Here is a 24,502-nt window from a genome sequence, read left to right as displayed (position 1 = left end):
ATAACCGAAAAGTTCAAAATGGCGGCGATTTTTTTCAATCCTGTTTGATCTTTGATTTTGTTAATGGATGTAGGAGGTGACCTGAATTCGGTCTCGGAGCAGTTCCTGGGCTCGCAGTGCAGCTCGTCGCTGAAGTCCCCGCAGTCGTCCTCGAAGTCGCAGCGCCAGCGGCCCGGGATGCAGCGCCCGTCCGCGCACCGGAAGTACGTGGCCTCGCAGCCGGGCCGCGCGCCGGTGCCGCAGTCGGCCTCGTCCTCGCGGAGGGGACAGTCCGCCTAACATACAATCAATTTCTAAATAAATAAATATTCAAGGACAGTCACACAGATCACCGTGCCCTCCGTGTATTCCAAGTGGAATGTATGAACTAAAGCTTATCGCTTCGCTTCGCGGCATGTCTTGCCGCGACAACGAGAGGAAGACAATGCCGATGCTATTGTGCTGTCGTAGAAAAAGTATACTGTATGCAACTGTACACAATTAGGCCTTAAAACACGAGCGAAGCGAGTTTCATAATAAGATCCTAAGATTGCCTTTCATTATGTATCAGCAAAGATACATATACTCCGTAATAGATGGATACAGTCTAAGGAAAAAACGTGCCTCGAAAATCAAGAAAATTATTAGGGCGCTACTAGCTTTGGCCTACTGTCGTATAGATGGCGTTGACGGTTTCGTTTGTTATTTATCAATTTTAACGCATATCAGTGAAAGAGCATGGGTCAAAATCATAAAAATAATTAATGCAAATAAAAAAATCATTTATCCATATTTAAATACATTTTATCGTATTTTTATAAATCTTCATTTTTAGTTTTAAAGTGTGTCGACAGATGGCAGTGAATTTACTGGGGTTACAAAATTTACTATGACAGTACCGCTCTAGTATAAGTTACTCTATGGTAGCAGTTACATAAAGTAGTATAGTGAATTGACCTCGGCGTCGCACTGCCAGTCGCGCGGGATACAGCGGCCGGAGGCGCAGCGGAAGTGCCTCGGGGGACACATGCGCGCGGCGCAGTGCGGGCCCTCGTCGGAGCCGTCCGCGCAGTCCGCGTCCGCGTCGCACACCCACACGCCGGGCACGCACGACCCGTCGCCGCACATGAACTGTTATAAAACACGTCAATTATAAACTGGAATGTATTTCACATACGGTATAAAGTGACCACTTCCAGTTCTACTTATATACGTTCTATTGATCTAGAGATCAAAGTTAGCATGGTCAGAGTTCACGTCTGTTTCCAAAGTTAATCCAATTTGTCGAAAGATGGCGCTGTACCCTCGAGGTGATTATCTAGAAACTAGAACACGCGAACGATGTGTCGATGTAGATTCCTGAACGAGTTGGCGAGGACAGGAAAACATCGTGTTTTTTTTTTATTATTTTTGAACAAAGACTACCTTTCAGTGGGGAAATTCGCTGTTATTGTAATCACTCCATTGTACAGGGTGGGCCAATGATAAATGCATTTTAACGAAAGACGTCAATACGAATAGAGAATTTATCACTGGCCCACCCTGTATAAAACAAAGTCGCTTTCCGCTGTCTGTCCCTATATATGCTTACATCTTTAAAACTACGCAACAGATTCTGATGCGGTTTTTTTTTAATAGATAGATTGAAGAGGGAGGTTTATTTTATATGTATAATTTGTAAAGGTTTTGTGTAAACCGTGCGAAGCCGGGGCGGGTCGCTAGTGTAATATATCTCGGCGGCCGATCGTAAGATCAGGCAGATCGTGAAATTCCTAGGCATATCTTGAAAAGTGAAAATCTTTATCTCGTTCCCTGAGTCGACGCGGGTCCCCTATTTCTGAACAGTTTGCCCTTCAGTCATCTGACGCAACCTATCTATTGGTTTAATGTGATTAACGTCAAAAAATTACACAGGAACTTTATCATCGGGCGGATATTACGAACGCCCGCCGACATACACATATCGTACCACAAGAAAACTCAACAGTAATAATAATATAAAGCAACACCGCCATCTAGCGGACCCCGCACGAACTACTAAGCTCTTGTAACTCACATGGTCGGGCTTGCACGAGCGCGGCGGACAGTTGAGCTCGTCGTCGCCGGCGGGGCAGTCGCGCTGCCCGTCGCACCGCGCCGCGCCCGACACGCAGCGGGCCGACATGCCCGCCGTCACGTTGCCTTGGCATTTGAACTGCGATGACAGGCAGGTGAACTGGAAGGAGGGTTTTAATGTCATTAAGGGCGAAAAATTGGGTTATTTGGGTCTTAGGTAATGCAAACAGTGAATGACTTAAGTCCCAAACAAGCCCGAAACAAGCTTAACAAGCTCGGCCGAATTGCACCTTTTCATACAAACGTAGTTCCGCTCTCATTTTAAAACTACGTGCTGGATTGTATATCTAGATTTGTAATTAGTTTATATAGCTCCAGTTTATAAAACAAACGAAATACAGCAAAAACAAGTTTCGTATGAAAAACTTAAATTTGCTTTATTCATAGAGTAACTTATACTAGAGCGGTATTGTCATAGTAAATTTTGTAACCCCAGTAAATTCACTGCCATCTGTCGACACACTTTAAAACTAAAAATGAAGATTTATAAAAATACGATAGAATGTATTTATATATAGATAAATGATTTTTTTTATTTTCATCAATTATTTTTATGATTTTCACCCATGTTCTTTCACTGATATGCATTAAAATTGTTAAATAACAAACGAAACCGTCAACGCCATCTATACGACTGTAGGCCAAAACTAGTAGCGCCCTCTGAGCGAGAATCAAATTTTCTTGATTTTCGAGGCACGTTTTTTCCTTAGACTGTATCCATCTATTACGGAGTTATATCTATCTTTGCTTTATTTTTTTAACTATGGCATCTGATCTGAAGCTACATAGACATAGATATACCTTATCCTATTGTAAGTACAAAGTTTCAGAGCAATCTAGCTAGTCGTTTTAAAACGAGAGCGGAATTACGCTTGTATGGAGAACCCAGCTTGCCGGGGACCCTTAAATAGAAAATAAATCCCGCAAAGCGAGACGTAAAAACTAGCTGCCGACGCTATCCAACAGATCATTGAAAAACTAGTTAGTTAAGGTGTCGCAGTCTTTCTCATCGCTCCCGTCAGCGCAGTGGGGCATGTTGTCGCATATCAGAGCGAAACAAATAGTACTATGTAGCGCGATGTAGACACCATAGGTACCGGCGCAGCGCCATCTAGCGAATCTTAGACGAATTAATTACTTACCGTGTCGCAGTCTTTCTCATCGCTCCCGTCGGCGCAGTGCGGCGTAGCGTCGCATATTAGAGCAGGATGGAGACATCGACCTCCATTACCACACTGGAACTGTCCCGGGGAACACCGGAACGATGGGCAGGATTCCGGCTCATCCGATCCGTCGCCGCAGTCGTCCTGAGGTTTTAATTTTAATTGAGTTACAAAAGACCCGCGTTGTGACAGGGGCTAAAAATTTAAATTTTTTGAATTTTTTTGTTGTTTATTGTGTACTAAGAGTCTTACCAAATTTTAGCTTCCTAGGACTTCAGGTGGACATGGAGAAGAATGGAAGGTATAAGCTGGAAGGAGAGGAAAACGAATGCAGAAGTGTTGGACTTGGTAGGTGAGAAGCGATCTCTGCTGAGAATGATTGAAAACAGAAGGGGAAACATGTTGGGGCACCTGATACGTCACGACACTTACATAAAGTCTATAATAGAAGGAAGAATAGAAAAAAGCAGAGGCAGAGGAAGACCGAGACGTGCGTTTTTGGACCAAGCCAAAGAGAATATCAACGTAGTGACGTATCAGGAGCTCAAAACAGCGGCAGAAGGAAGAACGGAGTGGCGGTTACTCCACCGACAAGAGCCAGGCTCTTAAGAGTTATGATGATATGATGAGGACTTCAGGAAGTACCCTAAAGGTTTTGATGAGTGAGTGAGTGACGAAATCGGGGTTTTTGAGATATGAATAAAATGTAAAGTATAAGAGCTATACAATTGAAATTTTTTATGCTTAATAAGTCCACTATTGGCATCATATCCCGAGAATTTTGTTTATCTGGTGTAATCCAAACCCAAGTTATGAGGGTTCAAAAAAACGACGAAGCGTTTCGAGAAAAGGTAGGTAGTGGCCTTGAGCTTTGCTTTGCTCGTCTTGGCGGGGGCACTACCGTGCCCCCAGATCCGTCGTCCATTAAGAGCCCATCAACGCCTATAAACTAAAAAATTCTAATACCGGAATTACGATATTGTTGCTTCACAATTCCGGTATTGTAACGTAACGTAAAAAACATCCGATATTCCGGTATTTCCGGCTTCCGGAATATCGTTATTCATGCCCTAGACAGATCCAAATAGAATTACGTATTAACATAGGTAAAATAACCCTATACTACATTAGTACGGCGGTGTGTGTGTGCTCGTTGTCGTGGTGGTCGGTTGGGCTTATATATTCCTGTCCCTTTCGTACCTGCGTGTCACAGCGCCACCAGAACGGGACGCACTTAAGCGTCGTGTTGCAGACGAAGTGCGCGCTCGTACAGTTCGGCGAACAGCTACGCCCGTCTGGTTGCAGCACGAAGTGTTCGGGGCACTCGCAGCGAGCGCCGACCGGCTTGTCCTTTGTGGCCGGTGTGAGGAGGCAGAGACCGGTGCAGTTTAGTTTTGCGCAGAGCGCCGTCAGTTCTGGAAGGAAAAAATATTTTCATTTCTCATGCTCTGAAAGCGGGTCATTGTTGTTCTAAAAGGTGTGCAGAAAATGATACGTGTCTGCACTAGAGCATTTTACGTTCGAAGTACGTGTTTTTTTTTTTTAAGATAAGCAATTGAAATTTGAGTTTAAATGGGTTTGTTATACAATTTCCATTCTGATATTTGACTCTCCATTCCATAAATAACGATACTTTTGCCTGAATTGTTAATTGAAAGTACCCTCCAGAAATACTATAAAAATGTATACTTAGTCATGTTTAAAAAAAAACATGCATTTTACTTTCCTCGTATTCGAAATGAAAAGTAGAGTGTTTAACTCGGGTGAAAGGCATCATTTCTTCCTCGGACTATTGGCGCTCTCACTGCGTTCGAGCCCCAAAATACCTCGGCAGAAATGAGTGCCTTTCATCCCTTGGTTAACAATCTACTATTATTAAAAAAAACCGGCCAAGTGCGAGTCGTACTCGCGCACCGAGGGTTCTACTTTTTAGTACTTGTTGTTATAGCGGCAACAGAATAACATCATCTGTGAAAATTTCAACTGTCTAGCTATCACGGTTGATGAGATACAGCCTGGTGACAGACAGACGGACAGCGGAGTCTTAGTAACAGGGTCCCGCTTTTACCCTTTGGGTACGGAGGGTTAAAAAGAGAAGATTAATTGACATATTTAAAAACGTCACGTGGCGAGGTGTGGCGAGGTGGCCTAGGGGTTCATGGCGTTTCCAGAGAAGGGGCTTAACAGCCGTTCGCTGCGGGGTCACGGTAGAGTGCACTGGCGTTCCCATGGCCTCGCCTTACAGCACCGAGGCGAGAGACAGGTGGTTTTAGTGGGTATACCGGACTTACGTGGTGAGTCCCACATAACCATACCGGGTACATCCCCGCACCCGGGTGGTATGCGTAACGCATTTCCCCTGTATAAAAAAAGGGGTTCATGGCGTTAGCTTCGTCACTTTTTCTTTAATATGACATTTATTACAGTTTATAATGTTATATTTAAAATCACATTTTTATCAATCAATAGATAATAATCGTTACATTCGTTACGTTAATAGCGTGAAAAACGCAATAGTAACAACGCAACAAGATTCAAACTGTGGTATTAAAACCTACGAATGAATCAGAATACACAAGAAAGCAAGGATTATTAGTTTATGAAACTAGCAAAGCATATAAAAATTTATAATAATAATAATAATAATCTCTCTCTGCTCGCGCGGACTCCACCTCGGTACGAGATCTGCCCGCCACATCGCCGGATCCGGTGCCCGCACCCGACCTGGCACCGGGGGCGCCGCGGGTTGATTTTAATACCGACGATGGGGACTGTGCGAGTGTGAGTACTTCTGCTAATGAGCAAGTGAGGAGGACTTTGGAAGAGGCGATTACGCAGTATCGCGCCACAACCATCTCTAGGCCACGACTACCACGTCTGCCTATGAATAGACGCAATCTAGCGCTAGTGGGAGCCCTAAACGCTTTACTAGAGCCACATTTACGGACTAGTAAAGATTTAGAAGATACGCACTCGATCATGTACTGCGGAGCCATCGCGGCGTGCCGTGTTGCTCGAGTCAAGTTACCGGACGCTGAACGTGCACCTAGGACCGCCGGAGGTGTCCCTGCATGGCAAGCGCGGATCGAGCGACGTATCAGCTCGTTTAGGACTCTCATTGCAAAGTTGATCTGCTTTAGGGGGGGCAACAATCGCCCCCGAGTAATGCGCTTTGTGAACCAGGCGTTCGCGGGGACGGATGTCAGGCCCCGCGACTACATGGCCAATGTCACAGAGCGCATCGACTTTCTAAAGCAGAAAGTCTATGCATGGGCAAACCGTATTCGCCGCTACAGAGAGCGTGTGGATCGATTCCAGCAGAATCGTCTCTTTCAAAGTGACCAAAGGAAGGTATACCGAAGGTGGGAGGAAGCCGATCCTCGTGTGTCCGACATGCGGTTGCCGGATGCTACTGCCATGACTGATTTCTGGCGTAGCATCTGGTCAGTGCCTGTTGAACACACGGAGGGCCGTTGGATAGACGTTGTCGAACGTGAGTGCGAGAACATCGAACCTATGGGTGCTATTACCATCAGCCCCGACGATGTAAGTTGTGCCATCCGTACGGCCCAGAACTGGAAAAGTCCTGGACCGGACGGATTGCACAACTTCTGGCTAAAATGGTTTCGATGCTCGCACGAACGGTTGGCAACGCAGTTCCAACAAGCCCTAGAGCTCGGTTCCCTCCCACCTTCCCTAACAACTGGTGTGACCTTCCTGCTCTACAAGTCCGGTAGTACCACGGAAGCGAAGAACTACAGACCCATCACGTGCTTGCCTACACTCTACAAGCTCCTTACATCCATTTTGAGAGCAAAAATCAACGCGCACATTGTCGCTAACAACATTTTAGCGTCCGCTCAAAATGGATGTAGGGTTGGGTCCCGTGGTACTAAAGAGCTCCTCCTCATAGACATGACCATATGCCAGCAAGTTCGGCGGAACAGGGGGGGCCTCTCGGCCGCCTGGATTGACTATAAGAAGGCCTATGATTCGGTGCCTCACTCATGGCTGAGAAGGGTATTGGAGCTGTATAAACTTGATGCAGCTTTAATATCCTTCCTAAGTGCGTGTATGAGGCAGTGGATCACAGTCCTTCGTCAACCAGGAGGTGGAGATGACCGCCCTGGCCCGCAGGACTTTATAAGGATCGAGCGAGGAATATTTCAGGGTGACAGTCTGAGTCCCCTGTGGTTCTGCCTAGCTCTGAATCCCCTCAGCACCCTGCTGAAGGATTCAGGGTTAGGTTGCCAGCTTCGGAGAGAGGGTGAAGTCATTTCTCACCTTCTGTACATGGATGACCTCAAGCTATTTGCGCCAAATAACCAAGACTTGATGGTGCTATTGAAAACCACAGAAGTTTTCAGTACCGCCATCAGAATGGAGTTTGGTGTCGATAAGTGTGCGGTTATGCATGTACAGCTGGGGGAGGTTGTAAATTCAACAAATTTACAACTTTCTGAGACAATGTCTTTCAGATCTATCTCTGAATCAGAAACCTATAAATACCTTGGTATGTCACAGTCGTTGGGTATTGAGGGCGAGGGTATTAGACGGTCGGTGAAGGAGCGCTTTTTCAGTCGGCTCACAAAAGTCCTTAACAGTCTTTTGTCAGGAGGCAATAAAGTGCGCGCCTTCAACGCCTGGGTAATGCCCATACTCATATACTCCTTTGGCATACTAAGGTGGACTCAGACCGAGCTGGACGCCCTGGATCGGAGGGTCCGTCTACTACTCACCACACACCGTATGCTACACCCACGCTCGTCAGTTATGAGATTGTACATCTCACGGAAGTGTGGAGGTCGAGGCTTCCTTAACGCCAAAGATCTCCACAACCGCGAGGTGTGCAATCTCAGGAATTATTTCCTTAACAACGAGTGTGGGATGCATCGTGATGTGGTGGCAGTGGACAGGCACTTCACGCCGCTCTCCTTGGCAAACGAGAACTGGCACAAACCTGTGGTACAAAGTGCTGCGGGCCGCAAGGCGGTATGGGAGAGTAAGGTGCTACACGGGCGGTTCTACAAGGCCCTCACGGGACCCGATGTAGACCTGCTCGCGTCGGTGAACTGGTTACGATTCGGGGACCTCTTCGGAGAAACCGAGGGTTTTGCCTGTGCAATTGCGGACGAAGTTATGATGACGAACAACTATCGGAAATATATCCTGAAGGACGGTACGGTCGACATTTGTCGGGCATGCCGCCGTCCCGGAGAGTCACTCAGGCATATCATTTCCGGTTGTTCTCATCTTGCTAACGGCGAGTACTTGCACAGACATAATCTCGTAGCCAGGATTATTCACCAGCAGCTTGCTCTTCTATACGGCCTTGTGGACTGCGAAGTACCGTACTACAAGTATTTACCTGTGCCAGTTCTCGAGAATGGTCGTGCCACGCTCTATTGGGATCGATCTATCATCACTGACAGGACTATTGTAGCCAATAAGCCTGACATTGTGATAATAGATCGATCGCAGCGCCGGGCCGTGCTCGTCGACATCACCATCCCCCATGATGAGAATCTCGTGAAAGCCGAGAAGGACAAGTCCAGTAAGTACCTAGACTTGGCTCACGAGATAACCGCCATGTGGGATGTTGATTCGACGATCATTGTCCCGATAGTCGTTTCAGCGAACGGTCTCATAGCGAAGAGTCTCGACCAACACCTTGAGAGACTCTCGCTAGGTGGTTGGATCAAGGGTCAGATGCAGAAGGCGGTTATCTTGGACACGGCGCGGATAGTCCGCCGGTTCCTCTCTCTGCGGCCCTGACCACCGGCAGCTTGGGCCTTGCCCCGCTGCCGGCGGTACCCTAGGTTAGGTTTTTTATAATGTGTTTATATATTTTTTGTAATGTTTTATAAGTGTTTTTGTATTTTACTTTTATATCCATATTATAAAAACCTAGCCTAAGATGAAAGATAAATAAAGAGAATAATAATAATAATAATATTCTTTATTGTGCACAATGAAACATGATTAAATACAGCAAATTAACATAAAAAACTAAGCAGCAACAGGCGGTCTTATCGCTTAAAAGCGATCTCTTCCAGACAACCTTCAGGTAGTAGAAATTAGCGCAAGGAAGAAATATGTATAAGGGTAGCAAAAATAAATGGAGAACGAGTACAGGAAAAAAAAAATATATCAGCACAACTAAATATATAACAATATCAATACATGCATAAATGTAATATATACAATAAATATATATATATATATATATATATATATATATATATTCATACATACATACATAAACATATCACACAATACAGATAGACAGACAGAATCTAATAATTAACGAGTTTGAGGAAGGGACAGATAGTGGATTTTGAGCTGAGCCTTAAAAAAAATGGGGAGTGATTTAGCTCGTCTTAGCTCCGACGGCAGAGCATTCCACAACCGAATCGCTTGGAAGGTAAAATAATATATTTTTTATGTTTCGAAAATATTTTAATTTATGTTATTTCAACTCATAGAAAAATAAGTAAGCATAGAGTGCTTATCGATACATCAGTTTTATTACCAAAAACCCTTATTTATTTTCGTAGTCGACATCTAGCGTTAAGTAGCGGATTTATCAGTACTGCTACTTGGCAGTAGATGTCACGTGTGTCGCGACTGACGAAAAGTCAGGCACTTGCCGCGATAGCGATAGCGGAGGACGCTAGTTCGATTCCAGCCCTGGGTCCTGGGTACTGGAGGCCTTGATCACTTTTTCTTCGTGTACGACATTTATTTCCGTTTAAAATGAACATAATGTATTATATAGGTACCTGGAGAAGCTGGTTGTCTTGCCGGGTGGTGAACTCGCAAGTCCATAGGCTTGTGGACGGTATGCGCGATCGTCTTGCACTCATAGGCCCCGCCCGAACTAACATCTTCTGTTGCGTTCGGCTGAAAAATATGGATTAATTTATTAATCTCATAAACTACAGGAACATGAGCGCTGGTGGCCTAGCGGTAAGAGCGTCCGTCTTACAATCCGGTGGTCGCGGGTTCAAACCTCGGCTCGTAACAATGAGTTTTTCGGAACTTATGAACGAAATATCATTTGATATTTACCAGTCGCTTTTCGTTGAAGGAAAACATCGTGAGGAAACCGGACTAATTCCAACAAGGCCTAGTTTCCCCTATGGGTTGGAAGGTCAGATGGCAGTCGCTTTCGTAAAAACTAGTGCCTACGCCAATTCTTGGGATTAGTTGCCAAGAGGACCCCAGGCTCCCATGAGCCGTGGAAAAATGCCGGGACAACGCGAGGAAGACGATGATAAACTACAGGAACATAAATCTGCGGAGAGCATAAACGTTTTGGTTGTACAATTTATAATGTTTTTGATTATGAATATTTCAACTCATACACATGTCCATGAGACAAATAAAATAAGGACAAGAAACTGTAACCAAATTAAGCCCTCAAGTGTGGTGCGTAAAGTTTGTGTAGTGAATAATGTTGATGAACAAACACAATTACACAATTAAATAACACACTGACGCACGAGGCTCCTGTGCGCGCGAGAGAATGCTATGGACGCATATAGCGATGTCTCGCCCGCACACCGTGAGTCCGTGACCGAAGACTTACCTTGTAGTGTGGGTTGGGTCGCCGGCGGCAGCTCTCTATGGCCCGAGTCTCCCAGTCGCTCCAGTATATGCGACCTTCCCATACGGTCAACGCGAACACGTGATGTAAACGGAGCCAGGGCATACGATCTGAAATAGGGTAATAAAATAAATATAATTGGGATATATCCCATTGTTATTTGACCATAGAAGTCGTCCATAACTCAGGGACGTTTGAGTACAAACGAATGCCATTATCGGGATTCGATCCCAGCACTTCTCGACTAGGATTTGGTAAAAAATAAAGAATGTGTCATAATATGGCGGTCAGCAAAATATTATCGGCGCGTGTCAATAACTTAGTATAGGTTAGATGATGATAGGTTAGAGCACGATGATGATGATGATAGGTTAGAGCACGCGCTGATTCGGTTAAGATAATGTCTATACCGCCGCAGATTAGAGATGTATAAAGCACTTAGTTATGATTTAATAAATCAGTCTAAGTCTACCCGTCAACGGTACCTTTTACTCACCCAGCCACGTTCCTCTAAATGTCATATTTTCAATTATCTCTGATGAACCTTTTTTTGAGGATCAAATGACTGTCTCTTCTCAGGGCGCTTCAAAAAGTCAAGCGAAACGGCGGACAAGTGTCACGTCACGCTGCGGCGAGCCAAAGGTACTGGTACCCCAGTTTAACGAGTAGATGGCGCTGTACTAACCTCTAGTGCACTCTAACATGCTTCCCATCCAAATCCGCGGCAGCAATATAGCCCTCTCTCGCATCAGCGAAATACAGTTCATTCGAAGCATGGGCTATGACCAGGGCTTGGGCTAGCCTAATCCATCACTGATGACTGAAGGTGACCGACAGATGGCGCTGTACTAACCTCTAGAGAACAGCACTTTGACATGCTTCCCATCCAAATCCGCGACAGCGATATAGTCCTCTCTCGCATCAGCGAAATACAGTTCATTCGAAGCATGGGCTATGACCAGGGCATTGGGCCAGCCGAGTCCGGCGCTGATGATGATAGAAGGTGTGGAGCCGTCCATGCCGGCGCGGCCGATGTGCGCGTTGGTGCCCCAATCGGACCAATAGATGGTGCTGTAAAAAATACGTCAAGACATTGTTAACAAGAAAATTATGAGCCTGTGAGTACAAACAGCAACACACTTATAGTTTGTCAAAGGACTGTCTCATTTCAAACATAGACAGAGAGAATCATACTATCTTCGTCCAAAGATAACTCCGTAATAGATGGATACAGTCTAAGAAAAAAAACGTGCCTCAAAAATCAAGAAACTTTGATTCTCGATCAGAGGGCGCTACTAGCTTTGGCCTACTGTCGTATAGATGGCGTTGACGGTTTCGTTTGTTATTTAACAATTTTAACGCATATCAGTGAAAGAACACGGGTCAAAATCATAAAAATAATTAATGCAAATAAAAAAATCATTTATCCATATTTAAATACATTTTATCGTATTTTTATAAATCTTCATTTTTAGTTTTAAAGTGTGTCGACAGATGGCAGTGAATTTACTGGGGTTACAAAATTTACTATGACAGTACCGCTCTAGTATAAGTCACTTTATGCTTCGTCTTACACTAGTACCAGCACCCAAAAGAAAGGGACGAGTATAATTTTCCTGGTTGTTACTGACTGACAAATTGGTTTGACCAACTATAACTGACCTTATGCCTTTTGTAATAAGGTTTACGAACTGTCAGTTAACAGTGTCGGCGACGCGATGGTACAGCCAGCAGCAGAAGTTGCTAAGCGGGCGGGGTGTTCAAAATGATCTTGACGCAACTTTATTGTTAAGAGAATAAGAGCGTGTCAAGGTAATTGTGAACGCCCGCTTAGCAACTTCTGCTGCTGACTGTACTAGAAAAATACGCAGGACTTAAAAACCAAATATCACAATTCTCTTCCTTTATAAAAGTAACGTATTATATGTGTAAACTTTTTCCTTTAGTAACTGATCAGTGATTAACCCTAGATTAATCCAGTATGATGGTAAGTAACAACAGGGCCTGAGGTTTTCATGAGTACGCGGCTTTACGCTGTTCCGTTCCAAGACACTCCTAGTGTGTAAGTATGTGCCTTTGTAAAATTAGACATTATTTTCAATCAAACAGAAAAAAACTGTTTACACTTTTTTTTTGTTTAGCAAGATGTAATGCTAAAGGATATTAAGTGTAATGTAACCAGCCCAGTCCGTATAAGCATAAACTTTTATCCCTTTCCGACGTATTGATATGATGGAAAGGGACACACGATTATTAGCGGCTTGTCAACTTTAGTAGACGTTTATGAATAAGGGGGCTAATATACAGACTATGTCTGTCTCACTCACCCCCTAGCAGGATGCAGTGCCAACGCTCTCGGTTCCTGCAGCCCAGTCCTCAGCAGCACCCGTCTGTGTGCTGTCCGTACGCGACACTTCCAGTGTGTCTGTGCCTTTATCGCACCGGATTATGTCTGTCTCTCTTACCCCCTAGCAGGATGCAGTGCCAACGCTCTCGGTTCCTGCAGCCCAGTCCTCAGCAGCACCCGTCTGTGTGCGCCGTCCGTACGCGACACTTCTAGTGTGTCTGTGCCTTTATCGCACCAGTAGATGTTGCCTGCTACCCAGTCTACGGCTAAACCGTCGGGGTTTTGGAGAGTTGCGCCATGGAGGAGCTGAAATAATTAATCAGTTTTAGCTTGATCGAAGAAGTTTAAAAAAAAAATGTTTATTCAAAAATCTTACTTAACGAAATACATATATTATTTTCTTCTGCCAAACCACACAGTGGTTTGTTGGCAGACGAGGCTTCTTTGTGTTTGTGTTAGCGGTTGATATGTAACTTAACTTTATCTTAAACATAAACTTACCTATGAAATAAAAACTATGAAAACGGATTATATCGCGTATATTGAATTTATAATACATCCCGACGTTTCGAACCCTTTACAGCGTCTCTCCCGCTCTAGTTAAGTTTGTTGCCGGTCCCATATTGGGATACCCTCCTACAATTTAGGAGGGAATTAAATCTTCTCGGGTCCGTGGTGTAGGGTTGGAGCCGGCGTAGTTTTTATCGCGTATATATATATATATCTTTACTTGAAAATAATTGTAGTGTATAACTAGCCTTATGAACCGATTTTGCATGTACAACCAGCCTTAAAGTTTATAGACTATGATTGTTCATTAATTTAGTATGTGGGTATTTTTGCACTTTGTAATTTTTCCTCAGTCACCCGTTGACCACGAACGCTGTAAAGGGTTCGAAACGTCGGGATGTATTATAAATTCAATATACGCGATATAATCCGTTTTCATAGTTTTATCTTAAACCTAAACTTACCTAATTAACCCTTTACTATAGCCTTATATGGCTGTTATACTTTTTTATTTTTGACATGAAGTAAGGGGTAAGGAAAAGTATAAGGTAAAAGAGGTACAGGAAGACCAAGAACAACATGGAGTAACAATATTAGGGATTGGACCGGTACCAAGGACGCCGGCACTCTTTCTAGAACAAAGAGTAGAGAAAACTTTCGCATGATGATCGCCGACATCCGATAGGATATGGCACGATAAGAAGAAGAAGCTTAAAGACTGATAAAGTAGGATAAAATAACGAGACTAGATAACCGCTTTAATAAATGCTTAAAATTAAATGTCATTGTAGCCCTTTTTTATTTATTTTTATGTTTGAGCAATAAGTCCAGGTTCTCTGTTACACTATTACATATATTGTATTGCAGGTAGAATCCAGCGAATCTATGAAACGTAGTCTGGCAACGTCGCTGCAACAGCAATGCTTTCTTTAAGTTCTATCACGGTTCGCTCACGCCCTCTTAATCGAGCTGCCAAGTCTGGCAACGTCGCTCCAGTACCACCGTTTCTCCCACTGCCTATCAAGTGCTACTGAGTTGGTGAGATCACGGATGAGGAGAGAGCTGGTGTGTGAATCGAGGGTCCTAGTGTTTGGGTATAGATAGATGTCCAGTGCTCACCTGGCATAACATAAAATCCTTCTAGACATTGGTTTCTTTAGCTTAGGATCCTACTAACTGCGCCAAATCAAACGAAACATTCATCTTTCTCTCAATCTGGCAACGTCGCTGCAAAGCTCACCTGGTATCGTGAGGAGTTCTGTCCCGGCTCGCTGCAAGCCCTCTTAATCGAGCTGCCAAGTCTGGCAACGTCGCTCCAGTAGAGACACCGTTTCTCCCACTCCATATCAAGCGCTACGGCGTTGGTGAGATCATGGATGAGGAGAGAGCTGGTGTGTGAGGGGTCGAGGGTGACTCGACGGATGTAGTAGCGGTTCGTGAAAATAAGGGATGCTGGCTCGTCTGAAGCAAAAAAAAAGTGGGGATTACATAATTATACGAGCGAAAATTCGACCTAAGCCGCCGTGACCCGGATGGTCGAGCGGTTTTAGGATCTGCTTCAAATGCAGAGGACGCTGGTCACTTTTTCTTTCGTATATGACATCTGTTTCAGTTTACAGATTGTTGAGTACACTTACTTGAGATCGGAGCACAGCTGAGGCCATCTTCCATGAGCCTGTAGCCCTTCTCGCATTTGCAATGGAAGCTACCGATCGTGTTCCTGAACAAATTAAAACGTTCAAATTAGTAAATTATTTGCCGTATCCCTCATTGTTTCTTTTCCCAGAGATGTTATTCCTTCACTTGTAAAGAGAAGTCTTTTTGAACTTATTAGCAGTTCAAACGGACGTAGTTTAGCGAAAAGGACCCATTATCAAAAAAAAATCATTACGTTTTATGTTTTTGGCAAAATTTTCAAATTCTATTTTCTCAAAATGACTTCCACAACAGCCAAGTGTACCTGCAGCCGTGGTCGCACGCCAGCTCCGCACACTCGTCCACGTCGCGGCACTGCGGCCCGGCGCGGCGGTAGCCGGCGCGGCACCAGCACGCGTAGCCGACGGGCAGGTCGGTGCAGTTCTGCTGTCTACATGTACCTGCAGCCGTGGTCGCACGCCAGCTCCGCACACTCGTCCACGTCGCGGCACTGCGGCCCGGCGCGGCGGTAGCCGGCGCGGCACCAGCACGCGTAGCCGACGGGCAGGTCGGTGCAGTTCTGCTGTCTACATGTACCTGCAGCCGTGGTCGCACGCCAGCTCCGCACACTCGTCCACGTCGCGGCACTGCGGCCCGGCGCGGCGGTAGCCGGCGCGGCACCAGCACGCGTAGCCGACGGGCAGGTCGGTGCAGTTCTGCTGTCTACATGTACCTGCAGCCGTGGTCGCACGCCAGCTCCGCACACTCGTCCACGTCGCGGCACTGCGGCCCGGCGCGGCGGTAGCCGGCGCGGCACCAGCACGCGTAGCCGACGGGCAGGTCGGTGCAGTTCTGCGAGCAGCCGCCGTTGCGGATCGAGCACTCGTTTATGTCTGCGAATACAACTTATTTTTAAACTCGAACCCAAACAGAAGGTCGAAGCCCTAAATCTGTATTCATAGCTACTCACTGCATCTCCTCTCATCGCTGAAGTCCCCGCAGTGGTCCTGTCCGTCGCAGAGCGCGGCGCGAGGCACGCATGCGCGGTTCGCGCACTGCCACTCGCCGACCGCGCAGGCGGAGCGGGAGGTCGAAGCGACCCCTAACGCTGCGTCCGAGGCTGTTGCGCGGGAGTACGATGCTGGAATAAAAACAAAATTGAAGTGGATTCTATATGTCACAACCTTGAGGTCTACTTCGTCTTTCTTCATAAAAGCGCTGTAAAGGCTGGCGTCCACTAGACTCGCCGAGGCGAATCGAATCGAATCGCAATAGTTCGCCTTCTATACATTTACTATGAACGGTAAATTAGATTCGACGCGCCGCGGGACGCAGTTTCATAGTAAATATATAGAAGGCGAATTATTGCGATCCGCCTCGGCGAGCCTAGTGGACGCCAGCCTTAATAGAGGCATAGAGTAACTTATACTAGAGCGGTACTGTCATAGTAAATTTTGTAACCACAGTAAATTCACTGCCATCTGTCGACACACTTTAAAACAAAAAATGAAGATTTATAAAAATACGATAAAATGTATTTAAATATGGATAAATGATTTTTTTTATTTGCAATAATTATTTTTATGATTTTGACCCATGTTCTTTCACTGATATGCGTTAAAATTGTAAAATAACAAACGAAACCGTCAACGCCATCTATACGACAGTAGGACAAAGCTAGTAGCACCCTCTGAACGAGAATCAAATTTTCTTGACTTTCGAGGCACGTTTTTTCCTTAGACTGTATCCATCTATTACGGAGTTATATCTATCCTTGATAGAGGTAGATAAATGGTCCAACTTACAGCACATGAAGGGGTCCTCGTCGCTCCCCGCGCCGCCCCCTCCGCCGTCCACGCAGTGGTCTCGGCCGTCGCACACGAGCTCGGCCGGCAGGCAGCGCCCCGCGCACGGCAGCGCGCCCGGCTCCGCGCAGGGCGGGGAGGAGGGCGGCGCGGGGGAGGGGGAGGGGGCGCGGCTGCAGCCGGGGGGCTCGTCCGACCCGTCCGAGCAGTCCACGTCGCCGTCGCAGTACAGGCCCTGGAGAGAATGGTGAATCATTAGTTTAAATTTCCAGATTATTCATAAAACTTTACGGGCCTGACTATGTTAAATTACGTTTTATCCCTTATTTACAAATAAATAACTCTAAATATCAGATAAAGACAAACAACTCAAAGGTAATTCAGGTCAGTATTGGTACAAGTGTAATGTTGTTCAAAATAAAAGACCTCGTGCAGACAGATCTTGTCGCTGGCGCAGCGGAAGGCAGTAGGTGCGCAGGAGCAGTCGGCCTCGTCCTCCCCGCGCGGGCAGTCCGCGGACCCGTCGCAGCGCGCGCTCAGCGGTAAACATAGCGCGCCGCACGAGAACTGGTCCACTGCGCATTTAGTTGTGTTCTTGTGCCCTGAAAAAGAAAAATAAGACTTAAAAACCGGCCAAGTGCGAGTGTCAGACTCGCGCACTAAGGGTTCCGTACCATTACGCAAAAACGGCAAAAAAATCACGTTTGTTGTATGGGAGCCCCACTTAAATATTTATTTTATTCTGTTTTAGTATTTGTTGTTATAGCGGCAACAGAAATACATCATCTGTGAAAATTTCAACTGTCTAGCTACCACGGTTCATGAGATACAGCCTGGTGACAGACGGACAGACAGACAGACAGCGAAGTCTTAGTAATAGGGTCCCGTTTTTACCCTTTGGGTACGGAACCCTAAAAAAAGGAAGCAAAAAATGCCACTTATTATCTGTGGTTTTTATGTTATTTCTACTCACAATCACAAGCTGTGCTATTTTTTTTAAAAAAAGGTGCAGTATTCGTTTTTCAGTGTGAGGATGGAATCTGGGAGAAATCGAGGGAAAAAAATAAATATTGTCTAGTGTTAACTTGTGTTCACAGTACCATCTATGGGACACCCTCTATTCGGTATCGAACCCTCGATGACTTATCTACTTTACTCACCCACCAGGGTACGTAGTTCAAGAGAAAAACGCTTTAAGAGGCCGTAGTCGATTTTGGAGCAAAAATTTTAAATTGATACATTTAGTCGTTGAAATTATACTTGTTTTGTTACGTAATATCTAAATAACAAGTATTGGTTTCTATTAGCACGTTTTCTCATCTTGCCTTTTAATAATGAGGTCGCGAGCGTGCGTCACCGGTAATATGTGAAGAGAAGGGGCAGTTTTTAAAAATTCATCAAAAAATTATGGTGGTAAATTATACAAATTGATGTATAAGAATAGTTTCAGCAAATGTTGTAGATTGTTCAAGTATCCAAATTACGTTGAAATTAAGTCGATTTTTCAGAGAAATTGTAACTTGTTTTGAAGTAATTTCTGGAGAAAATTGAATTCGTTTAACTTTCATTTCCTCGAACTCTAAGTCATATAACAAAAATGTAATCTGATAAAGGCCAAGTACAGAATATGTGTAATACAAATTTACCATTTTTAGCAGTCCAAACTTTACGAAATTTACAAATAAGACCGACAAAATCAATGCTTTACGCGCGTTTACCTAAACGTCCTTCAGAAAAAAAATCATTACTAATTTAGTGAGTCTGTTTTCAAAAAATTGATCTGATAAAAGGCAAGATAAGAAGACGTGCTAATAGAAACCAGTACTTGTTATTTCAATTTGGTAACAAAAGATGTACAATTTCATCGAAGAAATCTATCAATTTTACATTTTTGCGACTAAAATCGACACCGGCCTCTTAAAATAAGTTTATCTTTTTTTTATGTTTGTAATTATCTTTTTAACCTCGTGTGGGTCAACTGGCCGTAAGAAGAGAGACTTTTCGTTTGGTTGCACTACAGGCCGGATGCGCGGCGGCCTCCCTGGTCGCCCCGACTCTGACCTTCCGGCATTGATAAATAGCTAGGATAGTAACAAAGAGGATATAATATTATAGAGCGGTCCTGTCATAGTAAATTTTGTAACCACAGTAAATTCACTGGCATCTATCGACACACTTTAAAACTAAAAATTAAGATTTATAAAAATACGATAAAATGTATTCAAATATGGATAAATGATTTTTTTTATTTGCATTTATTATTTTTATTATCTTGACCCATGTTCTTTCACTATTTTCAAAATTGTTAAATAACAAACGAAACCGTCAACGCCCTCTATACGAGAGTAGGCCAAAGGTAGTAGCGACATCTGATCGAGAATCAAATTTTCGTGATTTTCGAGGCACGTTTTTTCCTAAGACTGTATCCATCTATTACGGAGTTATATCTATCTTTGCTATTGAGTATGTCCGACAGTTGGGCCAAAATAGCCTCTTTATTATTATCTTTGATAGTAAGAAAGAAAGATGTACTCGTCCGCTTTACCAATAGACGCCATAAAATACACACGCTGGTTTTCTCTCCGACTCCTGACTTCTTCGATCTCCACCCACGTGCCATCATCTAGTGTCTTACCCAACCGCAGTGTGGTGTCTTATTTCACCGCAACGTGTCTTGTCTTACCGCAGTGGAGTGTCTCGTCGGAGCCGTCAGAGCAGTCGACGACGCCGTCGCACCGCCACGTAAGAGGTATACACTCGATGTCGCCACGTTCAGGGCTGCCGCAGGTGAACTGGTCCACATCGCATGGGGCTAAAGAGTGCATGGAGCCGCGAGTCGTGCTGTCCACTTCTGTAACAGAAATTATATTTTAATATCTTAAACATCACACGTATCATGTATGCTGTTTTTGTCTGTTGTAACTGCAGTGTTGCGGGTGTCCATGCGAGATGGTAATGGGAGTACGCTCTTTTTTTGAATGTTTGAAGGTCGTATAGTTCCGGAAGTACCGCTGGCGACAGTTCATTCCGGAGTTTAGCTGTGAGATGCAGGAAATTTCTGGAGAAATGCACAGTGGAGGACATGATTAGTAGTCGAGGTAAAAATTGCATGATTCTTAGATCTCACCGCAGCCCTGCTCGTCGGTGCCGTCGGGGCAGTCCCTGGCGCCGTCGCAGCGCCACTCGGGCAGGAAGCAGCCGCCGCCGCCGCACGGCGCCGCCATATAGTGTGTCTCACTCACCGCAGCCCTGCTCGTCGGTGCCGTCGGGGCAGTCCCTGGCGCCGTCGCAGCGCCACTCGGGCAGGAAGCAGCCGCCGCCGCCGCACGGCGCCGCCATATAGTGTGTCTCACTCACCGCAGCCCTGCTCGTCGGTGCCGTCGGGGCAGTCCCTGGCGCCGTCGCAGCGCCACTCGGGCAGGAAGCAGCCGCCGCCGCCGCACGGCGCCGCCATATAGTGTGTCTCACTCACCGCAGCCCTGCTCGTCGGTGCCGTCGGGGCAGTCCCTGGCGCCGTCGCAGCGCCACTCGGGCAGGAAGCAGCCGCCGCCGCCGCACGGCGCCGCCATATAGTGTGTCTCACTCACCGCAGCCCTGCTCGTCGGTGCCGTCGGGGCAGTCCCTGGCGCCGTCGCAGCGCCACTCGGGCAGGAAGCAGCCGCCGCCGCCGCACGGCGCCGCCATATAGTGTGTCTCACTCACCGCAGCCCTGCTCGTCGGTGCCGTCGGGGCAGTCCCTGGCGCCGTCGCAGCGCCACTCGGGCAGGAAGCAGCCGCCGCCGCCGCACGGCGCCGCCATATAGTGTGTCTCACTCACCGCAGCCCTGCTCGTCGGTGCCGTCGGGGCAGTCCCTGGCGCCGTCGCAGCGCCACTCGGGCAGGAAGCAGCCGCCGCCGCCGCACGGCGCCGCCATATAGTGTGTCTCACTCACCGCAGCCCTGCTCGTCGGTGCCGTCGGGGCAGTCCCTGGCGCCGTCGCAGCGCCACTCGGGCAGGAAGCAGCCGCCGCCGCCGCACGGCGCCGCCATATAGTGTGTCTCACTCACCGCAGCCCTGCTCGTCGGTGCCGTCGGGGCAGTCCCTGGCGCCGTCGCAGCGCCACTCGGGCAGGAAGCAGCCGCCGCCGCCGCACGGCGCCGCCATATAGTGTGTCTCACTCACCGCAGCCCTGCTCGTCGGTGCCGTCGGGGCAGTCCCTGGCGCCGTCGCAGCGCCACTCGGGCAGGAAGCAGCCGCCGCCGCCGCACGGCGCCGCCATATAGTGTGTCTCACTCACCGCAGCCCTGCTCGTCGGTGCCGTCGGGGCAGTCCCTGGCGCCGTCGCAGCGCCACTCGGGCAGGAAGCAGCCGCCGCCGCCGCACGGCGCCGCCATATAGTGTGTCTCACTCACCGCAGCCCTGCTCGTCGGTGCCGTCGGGGCAGTCCCTGGCGCCGTCGCAGCGCCACTCGGGCAGGAAGCAGCCGCCGCCGCCGCACGGCGCCGCCATATAGTGTGTCTCACTCACCGCAGCCCTGCTCGTCGGTGCCGTCGGGGCAGTCCCTGGCGCCGTCGCAGCGCCACTCGGGCAGGAAGCAGCCGCCGCCGCCGCACGGCGCCGCCATATAGTGTGTCTCACTCACCGCAGCCCTGCTCGTCGGTGCCGTCGGGGCAGTCCCTGGCGCCGTCGCAGCGCCACTCGGGCAGGAAGCAGCCGCCGCCGCCGCACGGCGCCGCCATATAGTGTGTCTCACTCACCGCAGCCCTGCTCGTCGGTGCCGTCGGGGCAGTCCCTGGCGCCGTCGCAGCGCCACTCGGGCAGGAAGCAGCCGCCGCCGCCGCACGGCGCCGCCATATAGTGTGTCTCACTCACCGCAGCCCTGCTCGTCGGTGCCGTCGGGGCAGTCCCTGGCGCCGTCGCAGCGCCACTCGGGCAGGAAGCAGCCGCCGCCGCCGCACGGCGCCGCCATATAGTGTGTCTCACTCACCGCAGCCCTGCTCGTCGGTGCCGTCGGGGCAGTCCCTGGCGCCGTCGCAGCGCCACTCGGGCAGGAAGCAGCCGCCGCCGCCGCACGGCGCCGCCATATAGTGTGTCTCACTCACCGCAGCCCTGCTCGTCGGTGCCGTCGGGGCAGTCCCTGGCGCCGTCGCAGCGCCACTCGGGCAGGAAGCAGCCGCCGCCGCCGCACGGCGCCGCCATATAGTGTGTCTCACTCACCGCAGCCCTGCTCGTCGGTGCCGTCGGGGCAGTCCCTGGCGCCGTCGCAGCGCCACTCGGGCAGGAAGCAGCCGCCGCCGCCGCACGGCGCCGCCATATAGTGTGTCTCACTCACCGCAGCCCTGCTCGTCGGTGCCGTCGGGGCAGTCCCTGGCGCCGTCGCAGCGCCACTCGGGCAGGAAGCAGCCGCCGCCGCCGCACGGCGCCGCCATATAGTGTGTCTCACTCACCGCAGCCCTGCTCGTCGGTGCCGTCGGGGCAGTCCCTGGCGCCGTCGCAGCGCCACTCGGGCAGGAAGCAGCCGCCGCCGCCGCACGGCGCCGCCATATAGTGTGTCTCACTCACCGCAGCCCTGCTCGTCGGTGCCGTCGGGGCAGTCCCTGGCGCCGTCGCAGCGCCACTCGGGCAGGAAGCAGCCGCCGCCGCCTCACGGCGCCGCCATATAGTGTGTCTCACTCACCGCAGCCCTGCTCGTCGGTGCCGTCGGGGCAGTCCCTGGCGCCGTCGCAGCGCCACTCGGGCAGGAAGCAGCCGCCGCCGCCGCACGGCGCCGCCATATAGTGTGTCTCACTCACCGCAGCCCTGCTCGTCGGTGCCGTCGGGGCAGTCCCTGGCGCCGTCGCAGCGCCACTCGGGCAGGAAGCAGCCGCCGCCGCCGCACGGCGCCGCCATATAGTGTGTCTCACTCACCGCAGCCCTGCTCGTCGGTGCCGTCGGGGCAGTCCCTGGCGCCGTCGCAGCGCCACTCGGGCAGGAAGCAGCCGCCGCCGCCGCACGGCGCCGCCATATAGTGTGTCTCACTCACCGCAGCCCTGCTCGTCGGTGCCGTCGGGGCAGTCCCTGGCGCCGTCGCAGCGCCACTCGGGCAGGAAGCAGCCGCCGCCGCCGCACGGCGCCGCCATATAGTGTGTCTCACTCACCGCAGCCCTGCTCGTCGGTGCCGTCGGGGCAGTCCCTGGCGCCGTCGCAGCGCCACTCGGGCAGGAAGCAGCCGCCGCCGCCGCACGGCGCCGCCATATAGTGTGTCTCACTCACCGCAGCCCTGCTCGTCGGTGCCGTCGGGGCAGTCCCTGGCGCCGTCGCAGCGCCACTCGGGCAGGAAGCAGCCGCCGCCGCCGCACGGCGCCGCCATATAGTGTGTCTCACTCACCGCAGCCCTGCTCGTCGGTGCCGTCGGGGCAGTCCCTGGCGCCGTCGCAGCGCCACTCGGGCAGGAAGCAGCCGCCGCCGCCGCACGGCGCCGCCATATAGTGTGTCTCACTCACCGCAGCCCTGCTCGTCGGTGCCGTCGGGGCAGTCCCTGGCGCCGTCGCAGCGCCACTCGGGCAGGAAGCAGCCGCCGCCGCCGCACGGCGCCGCCATATAGTGTGTCTCACTCACCGCAGCCCTGCTCGTCGGTGCCGTCGGGGCAGTCCCTGGCGCCGTCGCAGCGCCACTCGGGCAGGAAGCAGCCGCCGCCGCCGCACGGCGCCGCCATATAGTGTGTCTCACTCACCGCAGCCCTGCTCGTCGGTGCCGTCGGGGCAGTCCCTGGCGCCGTCGCAGCGCCACTCGGGCAGGAAGCAGCCGCCGCCGCCGCACGGCGCCGCCATATAGTGTGTCTCACTCACCGCAGCCCTGCTCGTCGGTGCCGTCGGGGCAGTCCCTGGCGCCGTCGCAGCGCCACTCGGGCAGGAAGCAGCCGCCGCCGCCGCACGGCGCCGCCATATAGTGTGTCTCACTCACCGCAGCCCTGCTCGTCGGAGCCGTCGGGGCAGTCCCTGGCGCCGTCGCAGCGCCACTCGGGCAGGAAGCAGCCGCCGCCGCCGCACGGCGCCGCCATATAGTGTGTCTCACTCACCGCAGCCCTGCTCGTCGGTGCCGTCGGGGCAGTCCCTGGCGCCGTCGCAGCGCCACTCGGGCAGGAAGCAGCCGCCGCCGCCGCACGGCGCCGCCATATAGTGTGTCTCACTCACCGCAGCCCTGCTCGTCGGTGCCGTCGGGGCAGTCCCTGGCGCCGTCGCAGCGCCACTCGGGCAGGAAGCAGCCGCCGCCGCCGCACGGCGCCGCCATATAGTGTGTCTCACTCACCGCAGCCCTGCTCGTCGGTGCCGTCGGGGCAGTCCCTGGCGCCGTCGCAGCGCCACTCGGGCAGGAAGCAGC

General features: G+C 49.7%; 2 protein-coding genes across 2 annotated transcripts in view; one reads left to right on the top strand and one right to left on the bottom strand.

The window, feature by feature from the left end:
* The window catches only part of LOC134750990 (NADH dehydrogenase [ubiquinone] 1 beta subcomplex subunit 3), a 519,415-nt gene that overhangs the window by 413,129 nt on the left and 81,784 nt on the right, over positions 1 to 24,502 (top strand). The gene's annotated exons all lie outside the window — the stretch shown is intronic.
* Positions 1 to 24,502, bottom strand: part of LOC134751277 (prolow-density lipoprotein receptor-related protein 1) — a 119,756-nt gene that overhangs the window by 15,127 nt on the left and 80,127 nt on the right. The window contains exons 59-76 of the mRNA XM_063686660.1: positions 20,129 to 20,201; positions 19,847 to 20,014; positions 17,590 to 17,765; positions 17,164 to 17,398; positions 16,329 to 16,499; positions 16,086 to 16,251; positions 15,684 to 15,941; positions 15,361 to 15,443; positions 14,964 to 15,184; positions 13,332 to 13,519; positions 11,720 to 11,937; positions 10,849 to 10,976; positions 10,040 to 10,160; positions 4,458 to 4,672; positions 3,237 to 3,401; positions 2,036 to 2,194; positions 937 to 1,110; positions 82 to 275 (exon numbers count right to left, since the gene is read on the bottom strand). Coding sequence (XP_063542730.1) covers positions 82 to 275; positions 937 to 1,110; positions 2,036 to 2,194; positions 3,237 to 3,401; positions 4,458 to 4,672; positions 10,040 to 10,160; positions 10,849 to 10,976; positions 11,720 to 11,937; positions 13,332 to 13,519; positions 14,964 to 15,184; positions 15,361 to 15,443; positions 15,684 to 15,941; positions 16,086 to 16,251; positions 16,329 to 16,499; positions 17,164 to 17,398; positions 17,590 to 17,765; positions 19,847 to 20,014; positions 20,129 to 20,201 — 3,113 coding nt within the window. The remainder of the gene's footprint in view (positions 1 to 81; positions 276 to 936; positions 1,111 to 2,035; positions 2,195 to 3,236; positions 3,402 to 4,457; positions 4,673 to 10,039; positions 10,161 to 10,848; positions 10,977 to 11,719; positions 11,938 to 13,331; positions 13,520 to 14,963; positions 15,185 to 15,360; positions 15,444 to 15,683; positions 15,942 to 16,085; positions 16,252 to 16,328; positions 16,500 to 17,163; positions 17,399 to 17,589; positions 17,766 to 19,846; positions 20,015 to 20,128; positions 20,202 to 24,502) is intronic.

Source organism: Cydia strobilella, chromosome 21 (assembly GCF_947568885.1).
Source record: "Cydia strobilella chromosome 21, ilCydStro3.1, whole genome shotgun sequence".
NCBI classification, from domain to species: Eukaryota; Metazoa; Arthropoda; class Insecta; order Lepidoptera; family Tortricidae; genus Cydia; species Cydia strobilella.
The sequence above is the reverse complement of the archived record's forward strand: the minus strand, read 5'-3'. Positions and strand labels throughout refer to the sequence as shown.